The sequence below is a fragment of the Raphanus sativus genome, chromosome 6 (genome assembly GCF_000801105.2).
Source record: "Raphanus sativus cultivar WK10039 chromosome 6, ASM80110v3, whole genome shotgun sequence".
Taxonomy (NCBI): Eukaryota; Viridiplantae; Streptophyta; class Magnoliopsida; order Brassicales; family Brassicaceae; genus Raphanus; species Raphanus sativus.
In genome coordinates, this window is record NC_079516.1 from 6,516,469 (window position 1) to 6,538,390 (window position 21,922).

Sequence of the window (21,922 nt, forward strand, 5' to 3'; positions counted from 1 at the left end):
GAAACATAATCAAAACGAATTTTTACATTAGGATTTACGAGGCCAGTAACAACAATATTCCCAAACACAACAAATATTTTAATGTTTTTTTTAGGAATCAGAGCCAGAGCCGTGTATCCCGCGTTGCGGGTGCTCTTAGATCCCGTCTTTTGTCTTTGGATAAGAAGTTTGCTTACAAAATATTTGACATGCTGATTTAACATTTTGTTTTTATCCCTACAATTCTTGTGTTGCCCGAGTCGTCGTGTCTACTTTACTACTTACTTATATTTTGTATATAATCAATTGATCATCAATTTTGTGGTTGGCCAAATAAAAACGGTAATCACTTTGTAATTGGTTTGACTTTCAATATTAGCAACTCCAACTAAATTATTTTCATAAAACTAATCAAATTATGTTGAACACTTTAATTACCATGACATTATATGAATCCTGAGAAGGTTAAAACCTAAAAAATCGAAAATTTATTTATTAATTAAAATATATTCGCTTTAAATTCCGACAAACTAAATGAAACAATTCTTTTGTTATATAAACTGAAAGTTAACTTCACCGAACTAGATTGGATAAACATGAACATGGTTACATATTTTGTCTCACTATTTTGACATTGTTTGACATACTCATTTTCAGAAACCAATTGACTTGATTCACACACCTCACTTTTTCGGCATTAGGAAGTGGTAGTATTTCTTTCCGTGTAAGAGTTTATATTATTTTCCCTACAATGGGTGAGGAATTTTACAAAAATTCTCAATAATAGAAAACATTACTGGAAGACTTACTAAATATCACAAGTTATCGAATATATTTGTAATTGCAATTTTTTTAAAGTTGTAGATTATTAGCAGCTTGGGTTCAAAGGATCATTAAAGAAAGTTAAAGCAATTAATACTCAATTTTGTTGGTAAACTTCGACGATTTAATTCACCTGCAACTCTTCATGATTACTTTGATTATTATGCTTATACACAAATCAACAACTTCCAAAAACGCCACATGGCACGAGAACTCCTACTATAACGAGGCTAAAACACAAAAAGAAGAAAAAACAAACAAACGAAAAAGCTCATCACATGAATCCAACAAGAGGAATGAGAACGGCTGAGTAACTATTCCGGCTACCATCATGAACTGACGGAAGCGCCGGCAAAGGCTTACGGAAAGCCTTTTCTACTGATTCAGCTACGGTGGCTACAAAACCGACGGCAAACTTCACTAATTCGATGCAAATCTCCAGCTTTTGAGACACCATATTCTTGTGTTGTTCTTCTTTGGTTTGAGTTTGGCGCTTTTGAGGAATGTGTTTCTTCTCTCTACGTTTTCCGCGTCTTGAAATTTCTTGTTTTTGTGATGTCTTACTTGCAAAAGGCGAGCTATATTTATACACGTTCACGTCGAGCCATACAATTATTCGTTTGGATTATGATAAATTTAACAATTGGTTGATTGATATACCACGTGTCTGTTTGATTCGCTAGAAAATTTTCAGGGAAGATGCTTTGGTGTACTTTGGTTTATACGAAGGGCCGTTATTCTTTGGGGGCATTTCTTTACTTACATATGTGTAAGTATGTTTCCAACGTTACTATTAACACATAGGGGCGTATATTAACATTTATTGTATACCGACAAGAAATCAATATAAGTATAATATATATGTTTGTATATACTTGTTCAAGATACGAGCATGCAAAAGAAAGGTTCTACGTATGATTTTTCAAACATATTCATTTTATTTTTATTTTTATTTTTGAAAAAGGGCTTACTAACATACTCGTTTTATTCTTTTATTATAAACATATATCATGTGATAGTTCAAACATATCACATTGAACTATTTTACAAAAATTACATACAGTTAAAAACGGTATATATATTCATATATTTGAGCACAAAATTAAGATATTTATCAACGGTGATTAGCTAAACGAATTCCTTAAATCAAAATTAATTAAAGAGCTTATATATATATATATTCATATTTGAGCAGAAATTAAGATATTTATCAACGGTAATTAGCTAAACGAATTCCCTAAATCAAAATTAATTAAAGAGCTTTTCGGGAAGTCTGGTAACATATAATGGTTTGTTGTGTAGTTTAAGGTTTAAATAAAGATTTTTTTTTCAAATTAAGATGTCGTTTAAAGAGTAATAATAATAAATAAAGATCTCGTTTAAATAGAAGCGTGTTCATGCAGGTATATTATCCACGTGAAAATGTATGCTCGTTATTATGATATTTTTTAATGTGAAATTTATACTCGGTATGTCTATATATAAAAACATACGCGTTTGGTTGAATATGGATAAGCACGAAAATTATGCACCAATAGGACACGAGGACATCAAGAGAATCTGATGTTGATTTTGGTTGAATTTTTAATTAAAACTTGCGAAACTTCATATGTTCCCCTTCGGAGTGCAAGGCTGACTAAGATCTTGATTAATATATACTTACATACACATCAAATGATGTAAATTGATACTTTATTATGAGGAGGAATCAATTGGTTCGCAATATAAAAGATCAAAAAGTGTTGATCATAAAGTGCATAAGATAATGATTACTACTGATTTCTTTATTTCGAATGATTGGTAGTTGTTTATTACATGAAGTTGAATCTGTGTAGTTCCAAAAAAAAAAGTTGAATCTGTATGTCATTGACTTTGCGATATTTGCAAATAACAACATGGCATGTTGCTAAAACAATATGATCATCCTAATTCAGATTCAAGTATAGTCTGAAACCGAACTTACTTAAATTGAAGAAATTGTAATAAAATCCAAAGTATAGTTAGAAACGATATGATCAAAAGACGACGGCCTGCAGCAAATCTTGATGCAAGTCTTGGTGAGATGGATGCATATACTTCTGAAACTTTTGTTCCAAGCAAAGATCTATTATGTATGGTGGGAGAATAATTCTAGGTGACATAAAACGAGTTAGCTATCGACTAATCAATGCAAAGTAACGCGTAACAAGAGAACTAGAGGTTCTAAATACAAATCAAAGATCGGGGTGATTTAAGTAATTCAACTTAATCCCTGAGGTTGAGATTAAAATCAGTAGCGTAGTCAATGGGACGTAGCACCAAACTATGAGTAAAGATTGTTGCGACTTGCAAGGAGCATCTAAACTATTGTTTCTTAAAGGACTTTAAGCATCAAACCGTAATTTAACAAAGCATTAAAATTAGCTAACCATATGTTCTAACAGCCCATAAGACATACGCCACGTGTTTCAGTCGCAGTTGTTTAATGTTGTGTCTAAGCTAATAGTAGTTTTTTTAAAGAAAACTAGCACCGATAAGAAAACATTTTTTTGTAAAGTAACCAATAGACAATATAGAGAATCTCATTTCCAGATTTTAATACCTACACATGACAACTACATCAAGAAAAGTAGCTAAGCACTTTTTTTTGAAACATTGGATAATCACTTGAAGTTTTAAATTTATTTCCAGTGGATTTAATCGTCAAATTACTCGTGTCTAGCAATTTGATTCTCATTTTGTTACCATAAAGACATGAATATTTTGTTACCATATAGTTCTGGCGTATGTTTAACAAAATCTAACTTAGAATATATTGAATAAATACTTCAAAAATTGTATGAATATTTTGATTAGTTTTACCTTTATAGTTTGAATTATAAATCTAACCATACCAATTGAAAACCTTTGTAAAATAGTGCTATATTCCGATGACTCTGACCAGTCAGTTAGTTCTTGAGTTCGAGTCAGTTTACCTACATGGGCTACTAAAAATTAGCGACAAAAACATTTGCTAAAGCTTCTGGTCAGGAAATCAATTTCCAAAAATCGTCTGTCACTTTTGGCTCAGACATCGATCCTGTCACGAAACGGCTAATTGCAAAGCTTCTTAAGATTGAAAACGAGGGTGGTGATGGGGTTTACTTGGGTCTTCCAGAGTGCTTCAGTGGCTCGAAACAGCAGCTCTTACCATTCATAGGAGAAAAACTCAGCAAACGACTCTCAGGATGGTACGCCAAAACTTTATCTCTTGGTGGGAAGGAGGTCCTTTTGAAGTCTATTGCTATGGCATTGCCCGTCTATGACATGTCCTGCTTTCGATTGACAAAACACCAATGTCAAAGATAATGAGTGCTATGTCGGCTTTTTGGTGGAATGAATGTAGTGACAAGAGAAAAATACATTGGGTGTCTTGGCCAGACTTATGCAAGCCTAAGGATGCTGGAGGTTTAGGATTTCGTGACATTGAAGATTTTAACCAAGCTCTGTTGGCTAAACAAGCATGGAAGATCCTAAATGAACCTCAGAGCCTTCTAGCTCAGGTATATAAAGGTAGATATTTTGCCAACAAAGACTTCTTGGAGTGTGGAAAAGGTTATAGGTCATCATACGCTTGGAGAAGTATACTTTTTGGTCGGGAGTTACTGCAACAAGGTCTGATAAAGTCCATTGGTAATGTAGAGTCTACATATATATGGGGTGATAAATGGATCATGGATGAGATCCCTAGGCGGCCAGTTAATAAACAAATCCTCATAGATATCAACCTTAAGGTATCTTCTCTGATCGATGGCACTGGTAACTGGCGCATTGACCTCTTATCGGAATTTTTTCCTCCAAACGAAGTGGTTAGGATCAGACAGATGACTCCAGCAAACATTAGGGATGGTTTTACGTGGGCATTCTCTAAACATGGAGCTTACACGGTCAAAACAGGCTTTGATCTGCTGTCGCAAGCAAAAGTGAAACCCATAAGCTCACTTTCTCCACGAGGACAGTTCCAGATTGCGTTAAAAAAGAGAGTTTGGAAATTGCCTATGCTTCCAAAGATTAGAATGTTTCTATGGAGAGCTATATCTGGTGCTCTGGCGGTAGCGGAAAGACTCACATCTAGAGGTCTTGCGATTGAAACGACTTGCAAACTCTGCAATAATGGCATTGAATCTATCAATCATGTCTTGTTCCAATGTTCCACTGCGTTGTTGCTATGGTCAGAGGCAGAGTTAGAACTGTATCCAGGTCAGCTAAATGTTTCACTTGAAGAAAATCTGTTACATTTTTTCAATGTGATGGAAGACAACTCAAAGCCTCTGTCTGTCATCCTTGGGTGCTATGGACTATATGGAAGAACAGGAACTCGGTAATATATGCAGAAACACAGGACTCTATTCAGCGACTTATAAAACTTATGTCGGAAGAAGTTGAGCTCTGGTTCACTTTGAACTGTCCTAAAGAAGGAGGTACAGTCGGTAATCCTCGTATGGTGACCTGCGACAAATGGTATCCGCCTGATGATGGCTATCTTAAGTGCAATGTTCATGCTAACTGGAGGAACTCGCATCTACACAGTGGTGTCGCATGGATCATAAGAGATCATCAAGGAAACGTCACTCATCATGCTCGTGATGCGATTACGTACGCTCCTAATCGGTTGGTGGCAGAGCTACGATGTGTGATATGGGCACTGACGAGCTTATGAGACTTAGGGGTCACAAAGGTCATCATTGCATTGGACTACCAAGAAGTGATCGCAGCTCTTAAGGCTCCTCTTCAATGGCCAAAATTCAGAGGTCTGTTGGATCAAGTGCGGGAGCTTACAATGGCGTTTGAAAGCTTAGCTTTCGAAGGAGAAAAGATATCAGCTAATGGCATTTCTCAAGACATAGCGAAGAGTGTTCTAAGAGATGGAAGATTCCAATCATATCTGGCCTTAGGTGGTCCTTCATGGCTTCATGATCGGATAGTGAGAGAGACAAACGGAAACGGTTTTTGATTCTTATTTAGAATGTTGTCGTTGTTCTATTTTTTGGCTTCCTTGATTCTCAAGGTTTTGCTTTTGTAAACTGGGTTCTCCCATTTTTCTTGATTAATAATCATTCTAGACGTTAAAAGAAAAAACATTTGCTAACTTCAATTGCCTACTACCTTTTCAAAAAAAATTACACTGCCTACTTTTCTCATTTACATAAAAAGAATTCTTGTTGTTACTATTCTCATTTACACTGCCTACTTTTCTAATTTCTTCCATGACCTCACTAATATTAAAAAGTGTCGAAATTTGTTTGAAACATGGGAACTTGATACCCATCCCATGTAAAATAGGATACAGCTTCCATTCTCAATCAGTCAATGCGAATTACTATACCTTTCTCTGCTTCTGTTAACTCATCTCTATATCTATCCAACAAGCCATCACATTTCGCCAGTAACTCATCTGCCAAGGGCGGTATCCCCGGGTTACGCCCGTCGTTGTAAAGATGAGCATTGTATTTGATCTGCCAGACATCATGTCTAAACTGCTCTCTGTCTCTGTACTCCATCCTCCGCACCTTGTCCCTGATTGTCGAGAGATCCATGGGGCGTTCCACAATGTCAAGATAGTCCGGAGCCACCTTCTTTGAGACAGGTTTCAAGAAGAGGTACGACACGTTTACTTCTTTGGCTCTTAGTGTGTCCACTATGACTTCCAAGATGTTTGCTAGGCCAACCTGTTGGTAAGTAAATAGAGAAGAGAAAAACCAAGATGAGTTCTCATAGGATCAGGTATCAGTTCATATGAGAGTGATCAGAGTGAAAGAGAATTGTACCTCTCCCTTTTTGCGTCGTTTTGGTTGAGGTGCGTACTCTGCCACGTTCCTTTCAAAGTCAGAGGCATACTGGCTTCTGACTTTCTGAACTCTTTCTAACAATCTTCTATCGTTTCTTCGACGAGGATAATCTTCTAGATATAACTTCTGTTGCCGTTCCTTTTCCTCCCTTTCACTCCCTATCTCATTGGCTTTTTCAAATCCAGTAATATCATCATAGTCTCTTCTCACCCTTGCTTCCCTGTGCCTTTCCGTACTTATCTCCCGTTCTTCTTGCCATACTCTACCCTCTTTTGGTCCCCGGTGTAGTCCTGACAATCTGAATCTCTGCTGCCTCTGAAAACCTTCTGGTTCTGCCATTCTCATTGTCTTCCTGGACTCAAACTGTGAACTCATTTCAAGGCTACTCCTGTCATGATCAGTTATCACTTTCGAACGTTTTATAACAAGTTTCTTCTGAGGCTGTTCTGTTTCTTTCGGCCGCTGTATCACGTGTTCTTTATCCATGCGTAATGATGGCTGCGTGATTGACATAGTAGGCCTGCTTGTTGCAGCCTGATTTCTCTCTGTATTAGAAAATGATTGTCCAGAAACAGAAGGCTTGTGAGACTCGCTCTCTCTGATAAATGCAGGCATCAATGAATGCAAAGGTCTGTTAGCTTCGACCTTTGATTCTTCAGGTTCTTCCATAGAACGTCCTGGAGTTTCAGAACCGGGTTTATCTAACATCCCTCCAGCGGGTATACCACATTTAAACCTCAGAGTAAGACCTCCGGTTTTGGAAGTTGAATTATCTCCCTTCGGAGCTTCATCTACAGAAACCTTTGTTGGACTTTTTGGCGCAGTCTTCTTGTTTTTAATAGGTTCCACCTTGACCTGGCCTGATATATCTGAAGAACTCGGTGTTCCAGCAGACTTCTTCACGTATATACCTTCCGGATGTGATTCTGTAGTTGCTCTGTATTTTGGGCAGTGTTTATTGGTTTTCATGTGTCCAGGCTGGCCATGAACATAATAATAGTCAAGCGTTGTTTTTTCTTTGATTCAATGTTCATAATCTAGTCAAACAAGTAATTATACCTGACCACAGGCTCCACAGAAGAAATTCTCTCTCACTGGTTTTCTTTCCTTGTATACCTGGTTTAGACAGAAAAAAAGACATCACTCAGAATGACCATAAAAGTACCAGGATTGTTAAACTAGATTATGTCTAACGCAAGACCTGATAAGTTTACACAGTAGGCAAAAAAAAAAATATGTCAAAGGGTTGTGGAATTTTCAAACTTACACTGACATTTGTTGTGTGTTTAACCGTGCTCTCAGTTACTAAGAAAGATGCATCAAGTTGGGTGGCCATATGTTTCTTGCCAATGACACTGTCCTTTCTGACAAATTCAGTATTCATGTTCTTTTTTTCCTCATCTAGATAAGCACCACCGGTCAGTGATTCATTACGGACAAAGTCTTAAACTGAATTGGGGCGAATGATTTAGTTGAAAGCACGTACCTTTCATCAGCAATCTGCGTAACTCGGCATATTCAGCAGCTTCATCTTCAACTTCTTCGTCTGTCACAACTTGATATGGCCGCCGTCTCATTTTGGGTCCGTTGACTCCATCCAACTTGTCATTCTTAGACATATTAGATTCTTCCCACTCCTCAGCATCAAGTAGATTTTCCAGATCTCCGACAAAGGAGTCCATGTCATTTTCACTCTCAGACTCATCGTCATCACAAGATGAAAGGGACAGAAGTTGCCTATCCCAAATCTCCTGACACTTTTCCCGGGCCTGCGGTTGTAACTGTAGGAAAGACATTCTCTGGCCACGGGCGTACTTACCTATTGTCGTAGGGTCAACCTTAAGTAAACCAGATGCAGCCTGCTCACTCGATAGCTTGCGTATCATAGCTATCAGGTGCCATCGATTTTGCTTGGCCATTTTCTCATCAGGAACATTGAACTTGAGAAGAACCTATAAAGAGATCCAGGCAACCATATCAAACGTTAGATGAGATTTACGTCTAGAAGAAACGGGCAACAAGATGTATAATAAAGAAACGAACCTCTCGAGCTGCTTCCCTGCTTAATCTGCGAAGATCAGCATCTGTACCAGTTACAGTTGGGGCTCCGCAACACGCTGCTTCCTTTTTCTTCATACGTCCAGCTGCAGCTGGTACTTTTGGCGCAGCTCGGACGTAGCTGAATCCTAGACCTCGTCCAGAGGGATCGCCAACTCCAGTAATTTCCAAACGTTCTATATTTGCTCTGTCCTACTCAAACCCAAAATAGAAAATCAGATAAATGAGAATCCAACCGGGCAAGTAACTAGAGAATGCAAATCAAAACTAGAGATGATATAGCTGAAATAGATTATAGTCCTTATTGCAAAGTACTAGTAATGTATCGCTCGAGTAATGAGAATAGATGAATGACCATGCCTTCAATGGATTATGGATACAATATAAAGATAAGAATTCACTGCATATAGAACTTCTAAATACAGAAAATGACACTCACCTGAGTTGTACAAGCAACAAAGTTACTGCTCAGATTCCATGGAGTAATCTGCAACTCCCTCTCAATATGTGAAGCAGCGGCAAGAGAAATGGCTTCATCTGGGAGCTGAGCTAATGCAGTTGATATGCTGGCAGGCAATGTAAACTGGGAGATCCCTAAATGTTTGAGCCGGTACAGCCCAGCTAGCATACTCTCATAAGAACACACCTACGCCAACAAAACATAGAGTGCATCTTTAAATATATATTTCTAGAAATAGCTCTCAAAGCTCACTAACATGAAACGAACTCGCAAGCTAGACTTACATCCTCTGGCGCCACAAGATTTTTCAACTCAATCTCATGTGGAAACTTGTCAAACCTATGTTTATTGTACCAGAAAATTTGGCCATTTTTATCCCTCTGCATTTTTAGTCCATGTAAGAGGTCAGTGTGATAACATAATACAGAAGTGATGACGCCAAAAAAAAAAAGAGAGAAAGAGTGCCATGCCGCTTATGCGCAAGTGAGAATCTGACAATTACCTCTAGAACAATACCATGAATTCTCATGTTCTTCTTGACCACTGCATCCGATAAGTTCGAAAATAAGAAAGACACCTCGTCTGCAGGAATACGGTGGCGATGCTTAAATTCTCGGTCCACATAGACCAACATCTTGTTCACCAAAAAAGTCTGCAGATTCTTTGATGCAGGAGACATTACTTCCATTCGAGGTTCCTGAGAAGATATAATCTCAGCACGCCGACTTTATGAGAGTTAAAAGTCACGGCAAAATAAAGAGAGAAACAATCCAAAAGGCAAACCTGTTGTCCAACAGCGCATATCTTGTCAATACGTCTTAGACAGAGCTTTCCTTTAGGAGAACGGACCAACAGATAATCCGTTGATTGCAACTTATGAGGAAAAATAGGCGCTTTGTACATGTTTGTTTCAATAGATGACTGACTGCAGCCACCCTGAATTTCCCCAAGGAAAGGAGATTTCTCCCCAGGTTCTAGATTCATCACATTCCCTAGAGTGCCATTTTTATCGCGCAGCAAGTTCCCATGTTGATCCTCTGGGAACGACTTCTGATAATACGTGCACAAATTGGCACCCATTCCTGCATTGCTCAGCATCAAGGGCCTCTCTTCACAATACCTAACACAGATTAATGAAAAGTAATGGTGACTAAATGAACATAGAACAAAATAGCCACAAAGTAGCATGCAGGTTAAGAAAAAGAAACAAAAGTTCCAAGTTTGACAGGTAAGTCTTGTGTAAGAATTTGTCTTACTCCATTAAGAAAACATGGCCATCTTTAGTAGATAGGTCTGATTTCTTCTTGAATGCCCCAGGAGGTCTCAAAGATTTATGTTCGCCAGGAAGCTTTTGGGCCCATGGCAACAGATGTACCTTGGTGCGTAAAATATGGACCAAAGAATTTGGATGAACATTTTGTTCAGCAAGAGACTTTTCATCCTCAAGTTCCTTTCCCATATAGAAAATCTTTACTGCTTCAGTTTCCTTAAAATCTGTAAAACAATTTCAGTGAAATCAATAGTACTTCAAGTTCTCCAAATAGAATCCGTGTCTAGACAGAAAGTGAAAGGAAAAATAACCAACCTAGCTTCCTCGAAGCCTTGGCTTTTAAATAAGAGACAGACTCCTCTATGCCAACGTGAATCTTGCTTCCTTTACCCCCCAGACTCTTAACTACAATTTGCATGGATCCTTGGGTGGGTAACTTTTCTTGCTGTTTGATTGCTAGCTCATTGTCATGTGGATACCACAAAGCTTTGGGCCGGTGAAAATTTGCTATGTCTTTACTGCAAAAGAGTTAACACAAAACATTATAACAGATACCACCAAAGATGGATGTCAAAAGAACTATATCCAGTGTGATAGCAATCTGAAGTGTGCAGATAGAAAACAATGTAAATACTAGTGACCCACTTACTTGCTCAATTTGTTCTTCATTGTCTGCAATTTAATCGCTGACGCTGAATGAAGAACTCTCAAACTGTGTACGCCGAATTGATTAGCATTTGCCTGCAGTTGCTGACAGCTTTTCCCATTCATATAGAACTTGTCATTAGAAATATTGAATTGACACCCATAATTTGATCCACAGCCTTCCTGAAATCTTTCATCCTTGGGCTTTGAAGAGCGGGATAGAATCATAGATCCAGCATGAAGTTGAAGATCTTTGCTTTCCCTGTTGTCCGGGATTTCAAAGACCATTTGCTCATCTTGAAGGTCAAATATTAGTTTAGACCTGCTCACCTCTTTATCTGACTCCCATATTATGCTATCTAACCATGCGTCGTCCCCCATATCCCTCTCTTGCAATCGAAGTCTGCTAAAGCGTCCAAGAGCGTCACTTTTAAGCTGTTTTGAACTCTTCCCTCCAGCATCGTCATTTTCACTAGGATGATCCTCATCCCACTGAGATTCTAACCTAAGGAGTTGCGGATGACGTCTACTTTTGTTAGTGGACTCACTAGTAGTGTGTGAACCAAGAGGCTCCAAGGGACTGACATAAAAAGATACAGGTTTATTATTTTCAGCTTGAGCTTGCTCTATAGAATTCACCACGTTTAAGCTTTCTTGTTCAGTCTCTGAATTTGATCCTTGAATAAGCAGGCCTTCTGACTCAATTTCAGATTCGACGCTTTCAAAAGAATTACCACTAACTCCAGGAGAACTTTCCCAAATAATTCGATTTTCCCATTCATATTGGTCAAGAGGAAAAACTTCCATTGATGACTGTGGCTGGCACAGAGATGATCTATCGTCTTCTAATTCCTGCTTCAACAGTTCACTCATTGTGTATGAATCTCGTCCTAGCTTGGTAAATTCTCTCGATTCTGGTATGATGCTTCCGAATGTGCCAGCTTTTGCAAGCTGTAAATCCCCTCTTGTTGGTAACGGAACATCCAGCTGAATCAGATCAGCAGCTTGTTTCAGACGAGTGTCGATCCTACCATGGCTCTTAAGAAGTAACTCCTCATCATCTTCAACAAGCTCCATAGATTTGTATCTGTCTGTACCAAAGAAGGCTATGATGTAAGAGTACCAACATGAAGAGATGAATTATAAACATAAATAAAAAGGACGTAGCACATCATTTTGAGGCACCAAATACATAAATCTAGTATATTCTTGCTATAAAGAGAACGAACAACATAAGTTCGCATGCTTTCAACACCTAATGGCCTTCAAAGTTTAACAGGAAGTACTGAATCTACAGAAAATTTATTGTTGTTGCAGATTTTAAGCAACCCATGGACAGAACAAAAGAACTCAATAGGATTAGAGAAGAAACAAACATAAGAAGACCGTTCCAGATCACGTACCTCGATAAGTGATATATCTATTTTCTCTCTTGGTCCGTTTCTGTGGTGGCTTATGAATAGCAAATATCTCAGAGAATTGTAAGACGACCATACCATCTTCAACATACAGAGTAGATAGTGATGTTGCACTTTTCTCATTTGTGTCCATCCGTTCCTCATTTCCCAAGATGTTAGCCTCCTCTTCATACTCCAAACCCTTGTCCTCCTTTAAGACAACTGCAAATCAATATTTTTTTCATGTCTCACAATCAGTAGGTCCCGAGACATCTAAGAAATAAAATGACAGACCAAAAGTAAAGAATTCAATCTGCTAATCATTTTGTTCACAAACAGCAATTTCAATAGCAAACCTGATTCACTATCTTCAGAATCAAAAGATTCTTCAAATGGAATGTTTTCCACCTCTTGTTCTTCTTCCTCATCATAATCGTCATCATCAAACACAGAAGCTTTGGAATATAAACTACCCGAGGCAGCTGCAGACGAAAAATACTCTCTTTTTGGCAGTAGATGATCTTCCTCAGTAACTACTTGAACTTCAGGCCCGTCATACTCCTCATCAATATCCCCATAATCAACAGCATCCGTAGCTTTTTCTTTGTAATAATCTGCATGATGCACAACCACAGTTAGTCAACAGATAACTAGGCTTTGGTAACGTAGAAAGCAGCGCTTGTTGCAGACTTAAAACCCCCCACACCCAACCTTGTTAAATTTGATGTATACAAATTAGCCAAGACACTATACACTATGACCAAGGACAGAATAAGAGAATGCAAGACCAGGATGGTGGGAACGTTTCATTGGAAGGTTGAAAACTGAGGGTAACTAACAGAAAAGGAAAAAAAATAAAAAAAAAACTGCAGAAGAGACAAGCAAACAACATCACCTTGCTCAGCTGGATCACTTGTTTTATAGTCTGAACTTGCCATCAACTGTTTTGAGTTTAGAAACACTATTAAGAGTCACACATCACTCTGGTCTTAACTTAAGAGAGTACAAAAGAGTTAGAATGTCACACCATTATGTCTGGCAGAGACGAAGCCAATGCAGAAAGATGTTCTTTGGCGTCCTCATTAAGGTAATCAGCATCCAAATCACCAGAGTGATCAACGTTTCCAAAGATAAATTCAAGTCCCCTGCTTCTGTCCCCATACTCTTCATCGTCCTCTGCAAACCAAAAGTGGTTCAACAAACAATACCTTGGCTACTATATAGGATGAAACTATACCCTAATATATGTCCAAGATCACTCAAAGTGAGAAATTCAGAATCTGAAAAAGAAAACAGTCCTAATTGCAACGATAAATTACCCTCTTTGTGTTCAGCCATATTAAAACTCTCGAATCCCCCTTGAAAGTTCGCTTCCAAGCCTCAATGAAGACCTTGGAACCCTAATTGAGATTGAGAGTATACAAAACCTTTTGAACCGGAGAAGGAGAACTAGTCCAATCGAACGATCGGAAGAGACGGCGCACGGTGGCGGAGAGAAGCTCCGAGGCAGCAACGCTCGAATCGGAAAAGAAATCGCCAAGGGGTCTCAAATTAGCGGGCTCGATAGATTGTATGAGGCGTTTATTTATAAAGGATTATAACCCGACCCGGAAAAATATTTAGTAGTTTCGGGTCTAATTCTCTTCCAAAATAAATGTTATAAACCGGTTCTGACCAAACCAGACCGCACACTATAAAACAAATTAACCAACCTGAGGAAGAAGCTGTTTATCTCCAAGTTTGATACTCCCTCTCTTTTTGTATGTAAGTAGTTTTATCAAAAAAGTTTTGTTTCATAATATAAGATGTTTGCATAACCCAAAACAATTTTTACATTTATTATATATTGTGTAACTAATCCTATAATCCATATATTTTTATTAATGGCTAGATTTGTGTATTAAATGATGTTTTTTTAGTAACAATTTTCTTATTGTTAACATTTTTAACTAAAACTACTTAGATATAAAAATAAAGGGAGTATATTTGAATTAGAATGGGCCTTAACATTTTTGAAAGCAAAATATTCTCCTTATTACATTAAGAAAGACTTGCCACCATGTTCCATCACCGCCTAAAATGCACATAACATAGATGCAATCTCAACAATCAGTTATCACCCTGCTGCTTCTTTTATATGCATGGCATTACTTGATTTACTTCTTTTTTTAGTTGTATTACTCTTCTAGGTTCATTATCTGCACCAAATTGCTTCTTCCAACAAAATGTCTCGGCTTATCATTTCTTGAACTATATATTGGATCATTGATGATGAGATTTCATTGGGAACATGAAAACTTACAGAAAATTGGTTTTACCATTCATTAAATGTATATCAGATTATAATTCAAAAAAATAAAAATAAATGTATATCAAATTCTTATATGTTTGACGCTTATAATGTTTTTCAACGAAACTGAAAGAGTTAGCTATTCTTAAGTAAATGTTTCAAGATTGGTTATCCTCAAGCGTAAAACAAGACTACTAATACATTAGCTAAGACTGCACATACTTTTCACAAGAATTTGTTTTTTATTTGTTGTTTTATTCTGGTATAGTTTCCTAAAACATAAAACGTGTTTTAGTATAGAGGATAGTATGAATGTGATTAAGAAGAAACAAAGTAGAAGTTTATAGTAGAAAAACATGAATAAAGTAAAAGGAAATTCTAGTAATCGCAATATCTTTGTTATCTTCTGTTTTTCGCCGAGATACTTAGTGTTTTGGAAAGCGCTATGAATGACAAACTTCTTTACGGTGCTATCATCGTCTAGTGCACTACTGTCCACAAGGACAAATACCATAAAGGTTATGTTAAGCAGCCCAAACTGGTTCGTGATATCACAATCTCTCAGTTTTGTTTTTGCATTTATATGTGTGTCTATTTAAAGCAGAACAATTGCACTTTCTCTCTCGGGAGATGTTTCTTGATTCATCTTTTCAGCTTCTTTCTTCTCTTGATCAAGCCTCTGCAGAACATCTTCTAACATAGAGATCTTCACATGATTGGATGCAACGGAGTCTAGCTTGTCAAGAAAATCTCCCACGCTTAGCTTGAAACTACTCATCTCTTGCTTGTCATGGAAAAGCGGACCGATAGGTTTTAGGTTTTAATAAGTAAAATGTAATTTAGAAAATTACCCTTAACACTCTGATGTTAATCTGAGGTATATTGCCTTTTACAGCCCAAATCAGTCTTCAAGAACAGAAGAAACTTTGATGGCATCCTCGTTGACGATGAAACTCGTTATGAATCTAAAGAAGACTCCCCACGTCTCCATTTAACCGAGCAGCAGCAGCTTAATCTCCACAAAACTGTAAGGAAACACCATTTCTTGGCGTGCACGTTAAGGTGATGACAACAATTTTGGAGGACTCCGGGGAAAAGGAGAGGAAGCTATGCAGTAGGAGGAGGAGGACGTAACTTCAGGATCGTTCTTGGACTCAGTCTCGGTCCAATGTCACCGAGCCTGAGCTTACACTAATTTTTTTTTCCAAAGACAGCAACAAAGGGACCAAGAATGCTTGATGGAACCAGAGGCTTCACCATGGGACGTGGCAACTGGCAAACCTTCAACCTTACTCTCACCTACCAATCTCGAGTTCTAAAACTACATAATTAACCAAACAATAAACGCGACTTAGTTTTGTAAGATATGTGTTCACAGAAACAAGGACATGACTAGGCCTGGCAAAAAAACTGGCACCGAATAACTGAACGGAAATACTCAAAATCGAAACCGAACCGGAACTTTTAAATATCGGAATGATTCCTAAATATATATATCCAAAATAACTGAATCAGAATCGAACCAAAAACCGAACGGATACCCGAGTATATAAACATATTAATTATATAGATATATAACATAACTTATATATTGTAATTTAAAAAACTGTTAAAAGTATTTAAAAATATTTGTATTACCCGTAAGTATCCGAATTATCCGGATATATTTATAAGGTATCGGAACTACCCGAAAGTATCTGAAACTATTCGGATATTTTTATCCAAAATATCTGATATTTAACCTAAATTATCCGAAATAACTGAACCGTAACCGGAACCAAATGAGAACCAATTTTTCTGGATATTTTTCGGTGATTAGTTTTACTATCCGAACTGAAATACCTGAAATTATCCGAAAAAAACCGAATCAAAAATAATCAAGTAGTAAATGGATTCTTATGCCACCTACCCAAACTATCCAATATCCGAAATACCCCAACCGAACAATATCCGAAATGCCTAGGCCTAGACACCACTATGTAGTGTATGAACTACTGAGGCATGACTAAGTTTTAGAGGGTTTTCTCTTTATACATTATTACTTTTTGTTCATTCTCTCACTTGGGAAAATCTCCTTTGTATGTTTTTTTGAGAAAAAACTTTCTTTTGTATGTTTTGATTTGTTTTTGTGAGATAAGTTGGGACTGTAGTGTATCATTCTTAAAATTTAGCTCTTTTATATAAAACTAGTGGTATTCCGGCGCTACGCGCCAGGTTCGTACATTTTATTCTCTAGTGAGTTCATAATTGTTATTTGATTCATTTGATAGTGTTTATAATAGTAGTGTGTTACTTTGTTTTGAAATTGCTTAGGTTAAAGAGGGATATCATAAGTGGTTTCACTGATCGATTAAAAAAAAGTATAAATTGATGATAGTTGAATCAAAGTAAATATAGTTGAATTTCAAACATAAAGTAAAGTTGATGTTCCAAAAAAAACATGTAAATACGTGGCTTTTGTGATTATCTTGTTTGAACGAAGATAACAAATACTTTCATCCTCGTAAAGTAGTAATAATCCTCGCATGATTTGTCCATGTCTTGGATGTGGAAATCTATTAGGGGCTTCCATTGTGGATATATTGGTTGAGTGAGTTATTTTCAAAATGATTTTAAATCCACTAAGTAAATTCTTAATTATAGTCCAACATTGCTCCGACCTGAATTGATTATTTTCTCGGGATAGCTTATTCAAGATATTCTTTCCCCTTTTTGAAATTGTCTCTGTAGAACATTAATATACCATAAAGATAGTATTGTTGTCATTTTTTCCATCTGCTGATCATTGTCAAAGATGGTTGAATCCTTTGAAGATTTTTGGTGGTAGAAATATCGATTTAACCCTTCGATATAGTGAACCTCTAAATTGTCATTATCTAAAGTCTAAACAATGATTTTTTAAATGAATGTAAACAATATATCATCATGAATGGCTCCGCTGCAAAATATCGTAGGTTGAAGTTTTTGAAATAGATGGTGGAGTCTGAAGAGTTTCCTTCACAGCTGCATGTGCTTTCGTCTCAGTTATAATTTTTTTGTGAATTCTCTGATACCCTTTGTTACTTTGTATCTTCGCTATGGTTTGGAGGTTAATAATGTTTACATGGTGGAACTTGTTGTTGAAGATATAATATAAGTTGGGGAAAATTCCATAAAAATACCCGAACTAAATTTTGTTAAGCTTTTTAATACCCAAACATTTTCACTACCCAGTTTAATACTCCAACTAAGTATTTTGCTCATTTTAATATTCAAACTTTTAAAATTGTGCCCACTTTAATACCCGAACTTTATTTATTTTAATAAAAATACTAATAAGTTTCAAATAAAATTTTTAAAAATCTCTAAAATTTACAAAATAAAATCAGAAAATTCTAAGTTTTTTTGGTGTTTGAGAAATAAAAATAACTAAATAGTGTAAAATATTAAATTTTGTAATAAAGTTTCTAAGTTTTAAATATTGTATTTAGTTTGTTTTCTGAAATAAAAATGAAATTTATTTTTATCATTTAAATTCATTTATTTTTTGGAAAAATAATTTTTCCATGGTTTATCTACCTTTTTCTAAATCTCCATTATTATCCAACAAAATTTAGTTCGGGTATTTTTATGGAATTTTCTCTATAAGTGTGTTAGTTAAATGGATGTTACATTTGATATTTTCTGATGCAATAATAATGAGCTATTAAGTTACTTCAATTTATTATGTATTTTGGTGTTAAATACTATTATTTATATTGTAAATTAACTCTTTAGCTGATAGCTATGTTGAAATTGAGCTTTTTATTATAAGCATGTAGGATATGAAATAATAGAACACACAACATTATTGATATATAAGTAAGAAGTAAAAGAGAAAAGTGTAACTAATACTCTCTCTATATCAATATAAGTGAGGTTTTATGATTTTTATTTTGTTTCAGAATAAGTGAAGTTCACACTAATCTAGATACAATTAATTGTCATTTGAAATCTCTAGCCAATTACAAAATAGTGTATCTTTTTTAATTAGTTGAGATAGTATTGTTTAATGCTATTTTTATACAAACAAGACAAACCACATAAAATTTTGTGTTTTCTTAATTCTTGTGAAAAAATCTTTAAACTCATTTATAATGATACAGAGGGAGTAAAACTTTTCTTAGTTGGGACTTCATATGATCACAGAATCAAACACTATTTTCATACTTGGTATACAAAAGGTGATGCGACTTTCGAGTTCTGATGTTTGGCTTCTAGAGCTGCCCTCTCCACTAAACTTTGCTTTTGGTTCATCATGTTGGTCAAAGCAAATAAAAAAGGAATAAGATAATATTTACTCCACTAAATATCAGTGTAGCTACCCCGATTATTCAACAGGCTGAGCTCATCTAGCAGGATTGATACATCTTCAAATTAGATCCTCCGACTATATCAATACAAACATGTAAACAAAAATAAGAATCCTCACCAAAATATATCTATGATAACTTCAAGTCGAGGGTTCAAAAGAGGGACAAACCTGCAAGGGTTCGAAAAAGGGATAGTAACAGTAAATTACCTGAGCTAAGAATTGTGGCAACTCATGTCATTCATACAATTCATTGCCTCCGATCTAAATCCCAGAAAACCATAAAGCAAAAGGTTTGAAAATGAAGTATCAGCAAACGAACCACAACAGTCTGAGGAAAACCAAAAGCAAACAAAAGAAAAGAAGAAAGTAAAGCAAATACCTTTGATTCGGATCTTGGACCAAGGAAACCCCTCCAGAAATATCGCTGTGGTTATACACTATAGCGGACACAAAGTGTCAATGCAAATATCTTTGGAAGCCATTGCTGGTGGTCTGTCTGCGTTGATAAGAGTACGGCATCAATAAAAACTATGCAGTCCAAATAATAGTGACTTAACGAATGAGAGTAATACATGGAAAAAGTGTACGTAAGAGATTGTAAACACACTGGCAATACATCTAGAGCCTAAAACAGATGTGATCAGCAGTAAAATCAACCAGTTAATGACAGAAATGATAACCAAGAGACGGAGAAAAAAAGATCCGACTTTTATTGATCACACTTACGTTGGCTTAGCTTCACTACACATGTCAATGACCATGATTATAGTCATTTGTACTAACTGGCTAAGGAAACTGAGAGATAAGAGCAAATACTTCAAGGTGAAACCACCATGTACTATGCATGTTCCACTCGAGTTTAGCAATACTCCAAACCCCTGCGCTTGGTAAACCTTAGACATACACCGGCTTTAATCTCTCGATCATAAGCTGAAAAGCAAATAGAGATTAAAAAAAAAGAGAAGGTCAGTAATTTCTAGCAGACGTACCGATCCCAAAGATATCAAAGTCATATATGCGTACACACCTTTAATAAACATGTTCACCGACATGTACCCACCTATTGACTGAAGGAGGGTAGCACTAATAGCTCCAGCTAAGTCCGTTTAACTAATCTGCACAACAGAAGTGCAAAACAAAAACTTTAGGCAACACTCATCTATATTTGAAAGTTGAAACCCACAATTGATCATGAATAAAAAGAACCAATATAAGCAAGCACCAAGAAACATAGTACCCCTCGTAAGTGCCGGGCGTGAGCTTGCCATGATTATTTGGCTGTAAAGAAAACATTAGAAATTCATCCAGAACTTAATGCCGAATGAGTGCTAAGAAAGATAGGAAAAATACCAGAACAGAAATTGAGAGACACAAATCAAAGAGTGGATATAACAGTAACTACCTTCCTCTTTGAGAGTACTGATTGCTCTTTGTTACATAAAATGAACTCAGCTCATAACTACATCCCTCTCTGAGGAGGCGTTGGAAAGTGTTCAACGCGGTGGACGCTAATTGATATGTGGATCATCGTAGACTGCATCGTTTAAAAAAAAAAAGACATTATAAACACAGTAATCTATTACATAAGAGAAACTACAAAAGATTCAGTAACTTCTGGATCTATAAGAGAAATAATATGATGTTAGAAGAAAAACACCAATAATTTTAAGAAACAAACGTTTTTGAAGAGCCGATTTACCTTCTCATCTACCAAAACTATATCGATTCCCCATAAACTTTCCACCTTGGCATTCCTAGCTTCCCAGAAACAGAGGAGACAGGAGACGTTACGGTGAGTTGTTCTTTTCATTGTTGGAAGATGGTGTGTTTAAGTTCCAGAGAACTCACGGATGTGGAAGGCGAGAAGACGACAAAACCTAATTTGTCTGGGCTTCTAATTTATGATTAAAGCCCACACGAAATTGAGAACAAATCGCATCAATATTGCCCACCAAACGCGCGTGTAGTTGACGCAAGAACACAATTGCCGAAAATAGGTTTAATGCGTGAGACACACAATCCAGTGTGGTTGCGATAGGTGTCACCATTTGCCCATCTCATAAAGATGTCGTGGATAGTCTGAGAAGGCAAATTCTTCTACTTTATTGTATTAGATTTCACTTGTACTAGTTATGTGACTCGAATATTAGTATCATACCCAATTTTAATGTTTTTGAATTTATGAAAATGAATGATCAAAAATCAAACGACCAACTTAGTCTATAATAAGATTATGTACTAAGTGGGAGAATGAAAATATCAATAAGTAATAAGACTATGTACTAAGTGGGAGAATGAAAATATCAATAAGTAACTTCTACGACCTTGTAAAATATTCTGCGAGTGATCATCAAATCAAGAGCTAGTGAGAATAAAGTCTAGAGATATGGACCCGTTATTTTTCTTGAAGATGCTGAAACCTTTTAAAAATATTAAAAACTGATATCCATCCTGTCCAGATACAATGAAGTTGTTGGATTACAGATATCATGTCTCAAGAACAAGTAGATACGTACAACAATCAATTGATATATGTAACGTAATCCTGATTTCGAGGGAGAAATTGGCTGACTGTCGTTAATTAGTAAAAGATTCCAATTTAGCTTCTTCGCTAACCGTTTAGTTTCTACTAGAGAAAATAGAGTAAACTACAACTACATATGCATTTCCATGCATTTATATGGTTCATATTTTTCAACAAAATGGTTCATGGTTGATAAATAATTTTAAGTAAAATCTCTACAAAATTACAAATTTACTACCACCACCGATGACATGCAGTTGCTCCAATTGTAAAAGTGTGTTAGAATATGGACCACTTTTTGTTTCCATGCTCAAAGAAATAAATAAAACTATTTATT

The 21,922-nt window shown here is 36.4% G+C and overlaps 2 protein-coding genes and 1 long non-coding RNA gene across 6 annotated transcripts; all 3 read right to left on the reverse strand.

Annotated features, from left to right (window-relative positions):
• Positions 1-924: 924 nt before the first annotated feature.
• Positions 925-1,368, reverse strand: LOC108809315 (uncharacterized). The gene has a single exon (XM_018581464.2). It carries the CDS (start codon positions 1,256-1,258, stop codon positions 1,076-1,078), a length of 183 nt encoding a protein of 60 aa, XP_018436966.1. The 5' UTR covers positions 1,259-1,368; the 3' UTR covers positions 925-1,075.
• Positions 1,369-5,887: 4,519 nt separating this feature from the next.
• LOC108811835 (transcription initiation factor TFIID subunit 1) lies at positions 5,888-13,981 on the reverse strand. The gene is made up of 18 exons (XM_018583938.2): positions 13,758-13,981; positions 13,466-13,614; positions 13,334-13,379; positions 12,795-13,052; positions 12,445-12,660; positions 11,046-12,132; positions 10,712-10,914; positions 10,383-10,620; positions 9,910-10,246; positions 9,629-9,823; positions 9,411-9,506; positions 9,106-9,312; positions 8,652-8,858; positions 8,095-8,560; positions 7,876-8,009; positions 7,668-7,724; positions 6,588-7,586; positions 5,888-6,488 (listed from the first exon to the last, which is right to left on the reverse strand). Exons 1-18 carry the CDS (start codon positions 13,774-13,776, stop codon positions 6,123-6,125), a joined length of 5,280 nt encoding a protein of 1,759 aa, XP_018439440.1. The 5' UTR covers positions 13,777-13,981; the 3' UTR covers positions 5,888-6,122.
• A 4,802-nt stretch (positions 13,982-18,783) lies between these two features.
• Positions 18,784-20,932, reverse strand: LOC108806999 (uncharacterized). Of its 4 annotated transcripts, none has more exons than XR_001942640.2 (8): positions 20,761-20,930; positions 20,464-20,595; positions 20,299-20,339; positions 20,089-20,176; positions 19,788-19,991; positions 19,441-19,553; positions 19,269-19,322; positions 18,784-19,136 (listed from the first exon to the last, which is right to left on the reverse strand). It is a non-coding gene; the product is annotated as an uncharacterized LOC108806999 (long non-coding RNA). The 4 variants fall into 4 exon arrangements; XR_001942639.2 differs by having other exon boundaries at positions 19,441-19,557; positions 20,761-20,928; XR_001942641.2 differs by having other exon boundaries at positions 19,230-19,322; positions 19,441-19,991; positions 20,761-20,932.
• Between the last annotated feature and the right edge of the window lie 990 nt (positions 20,933-21,922).

Excerpts from the sequence above, each read along its gene's own strand:
- LOC108809315 (XM_018581464.2), bottom strand. The coding sequence starts at position 1,258 with ATGGTGTCTCAAAAGCTGGAGATTTGCATCGAATTAGTGAAGTTTGCC.
- LOC108811835 (XM_018583938.2), bottom strand. Across the intron at positions 9,824-9,909 it reads TATGCGCTGTTGGACAACAG|GAACCTCGAATGGAAGTAAT; the intron begins GTTTGCCTTTTG and ends ATATCTTCTCAG. Across the intron at positions 9,313-9,410 it reads ATCTTGTGGCGCCAGAGGAT|GTGTGTTCTTATGAGAGTAT; the intron begins GTAAGTCTAGCT and ends TTGTTGGCGTAG.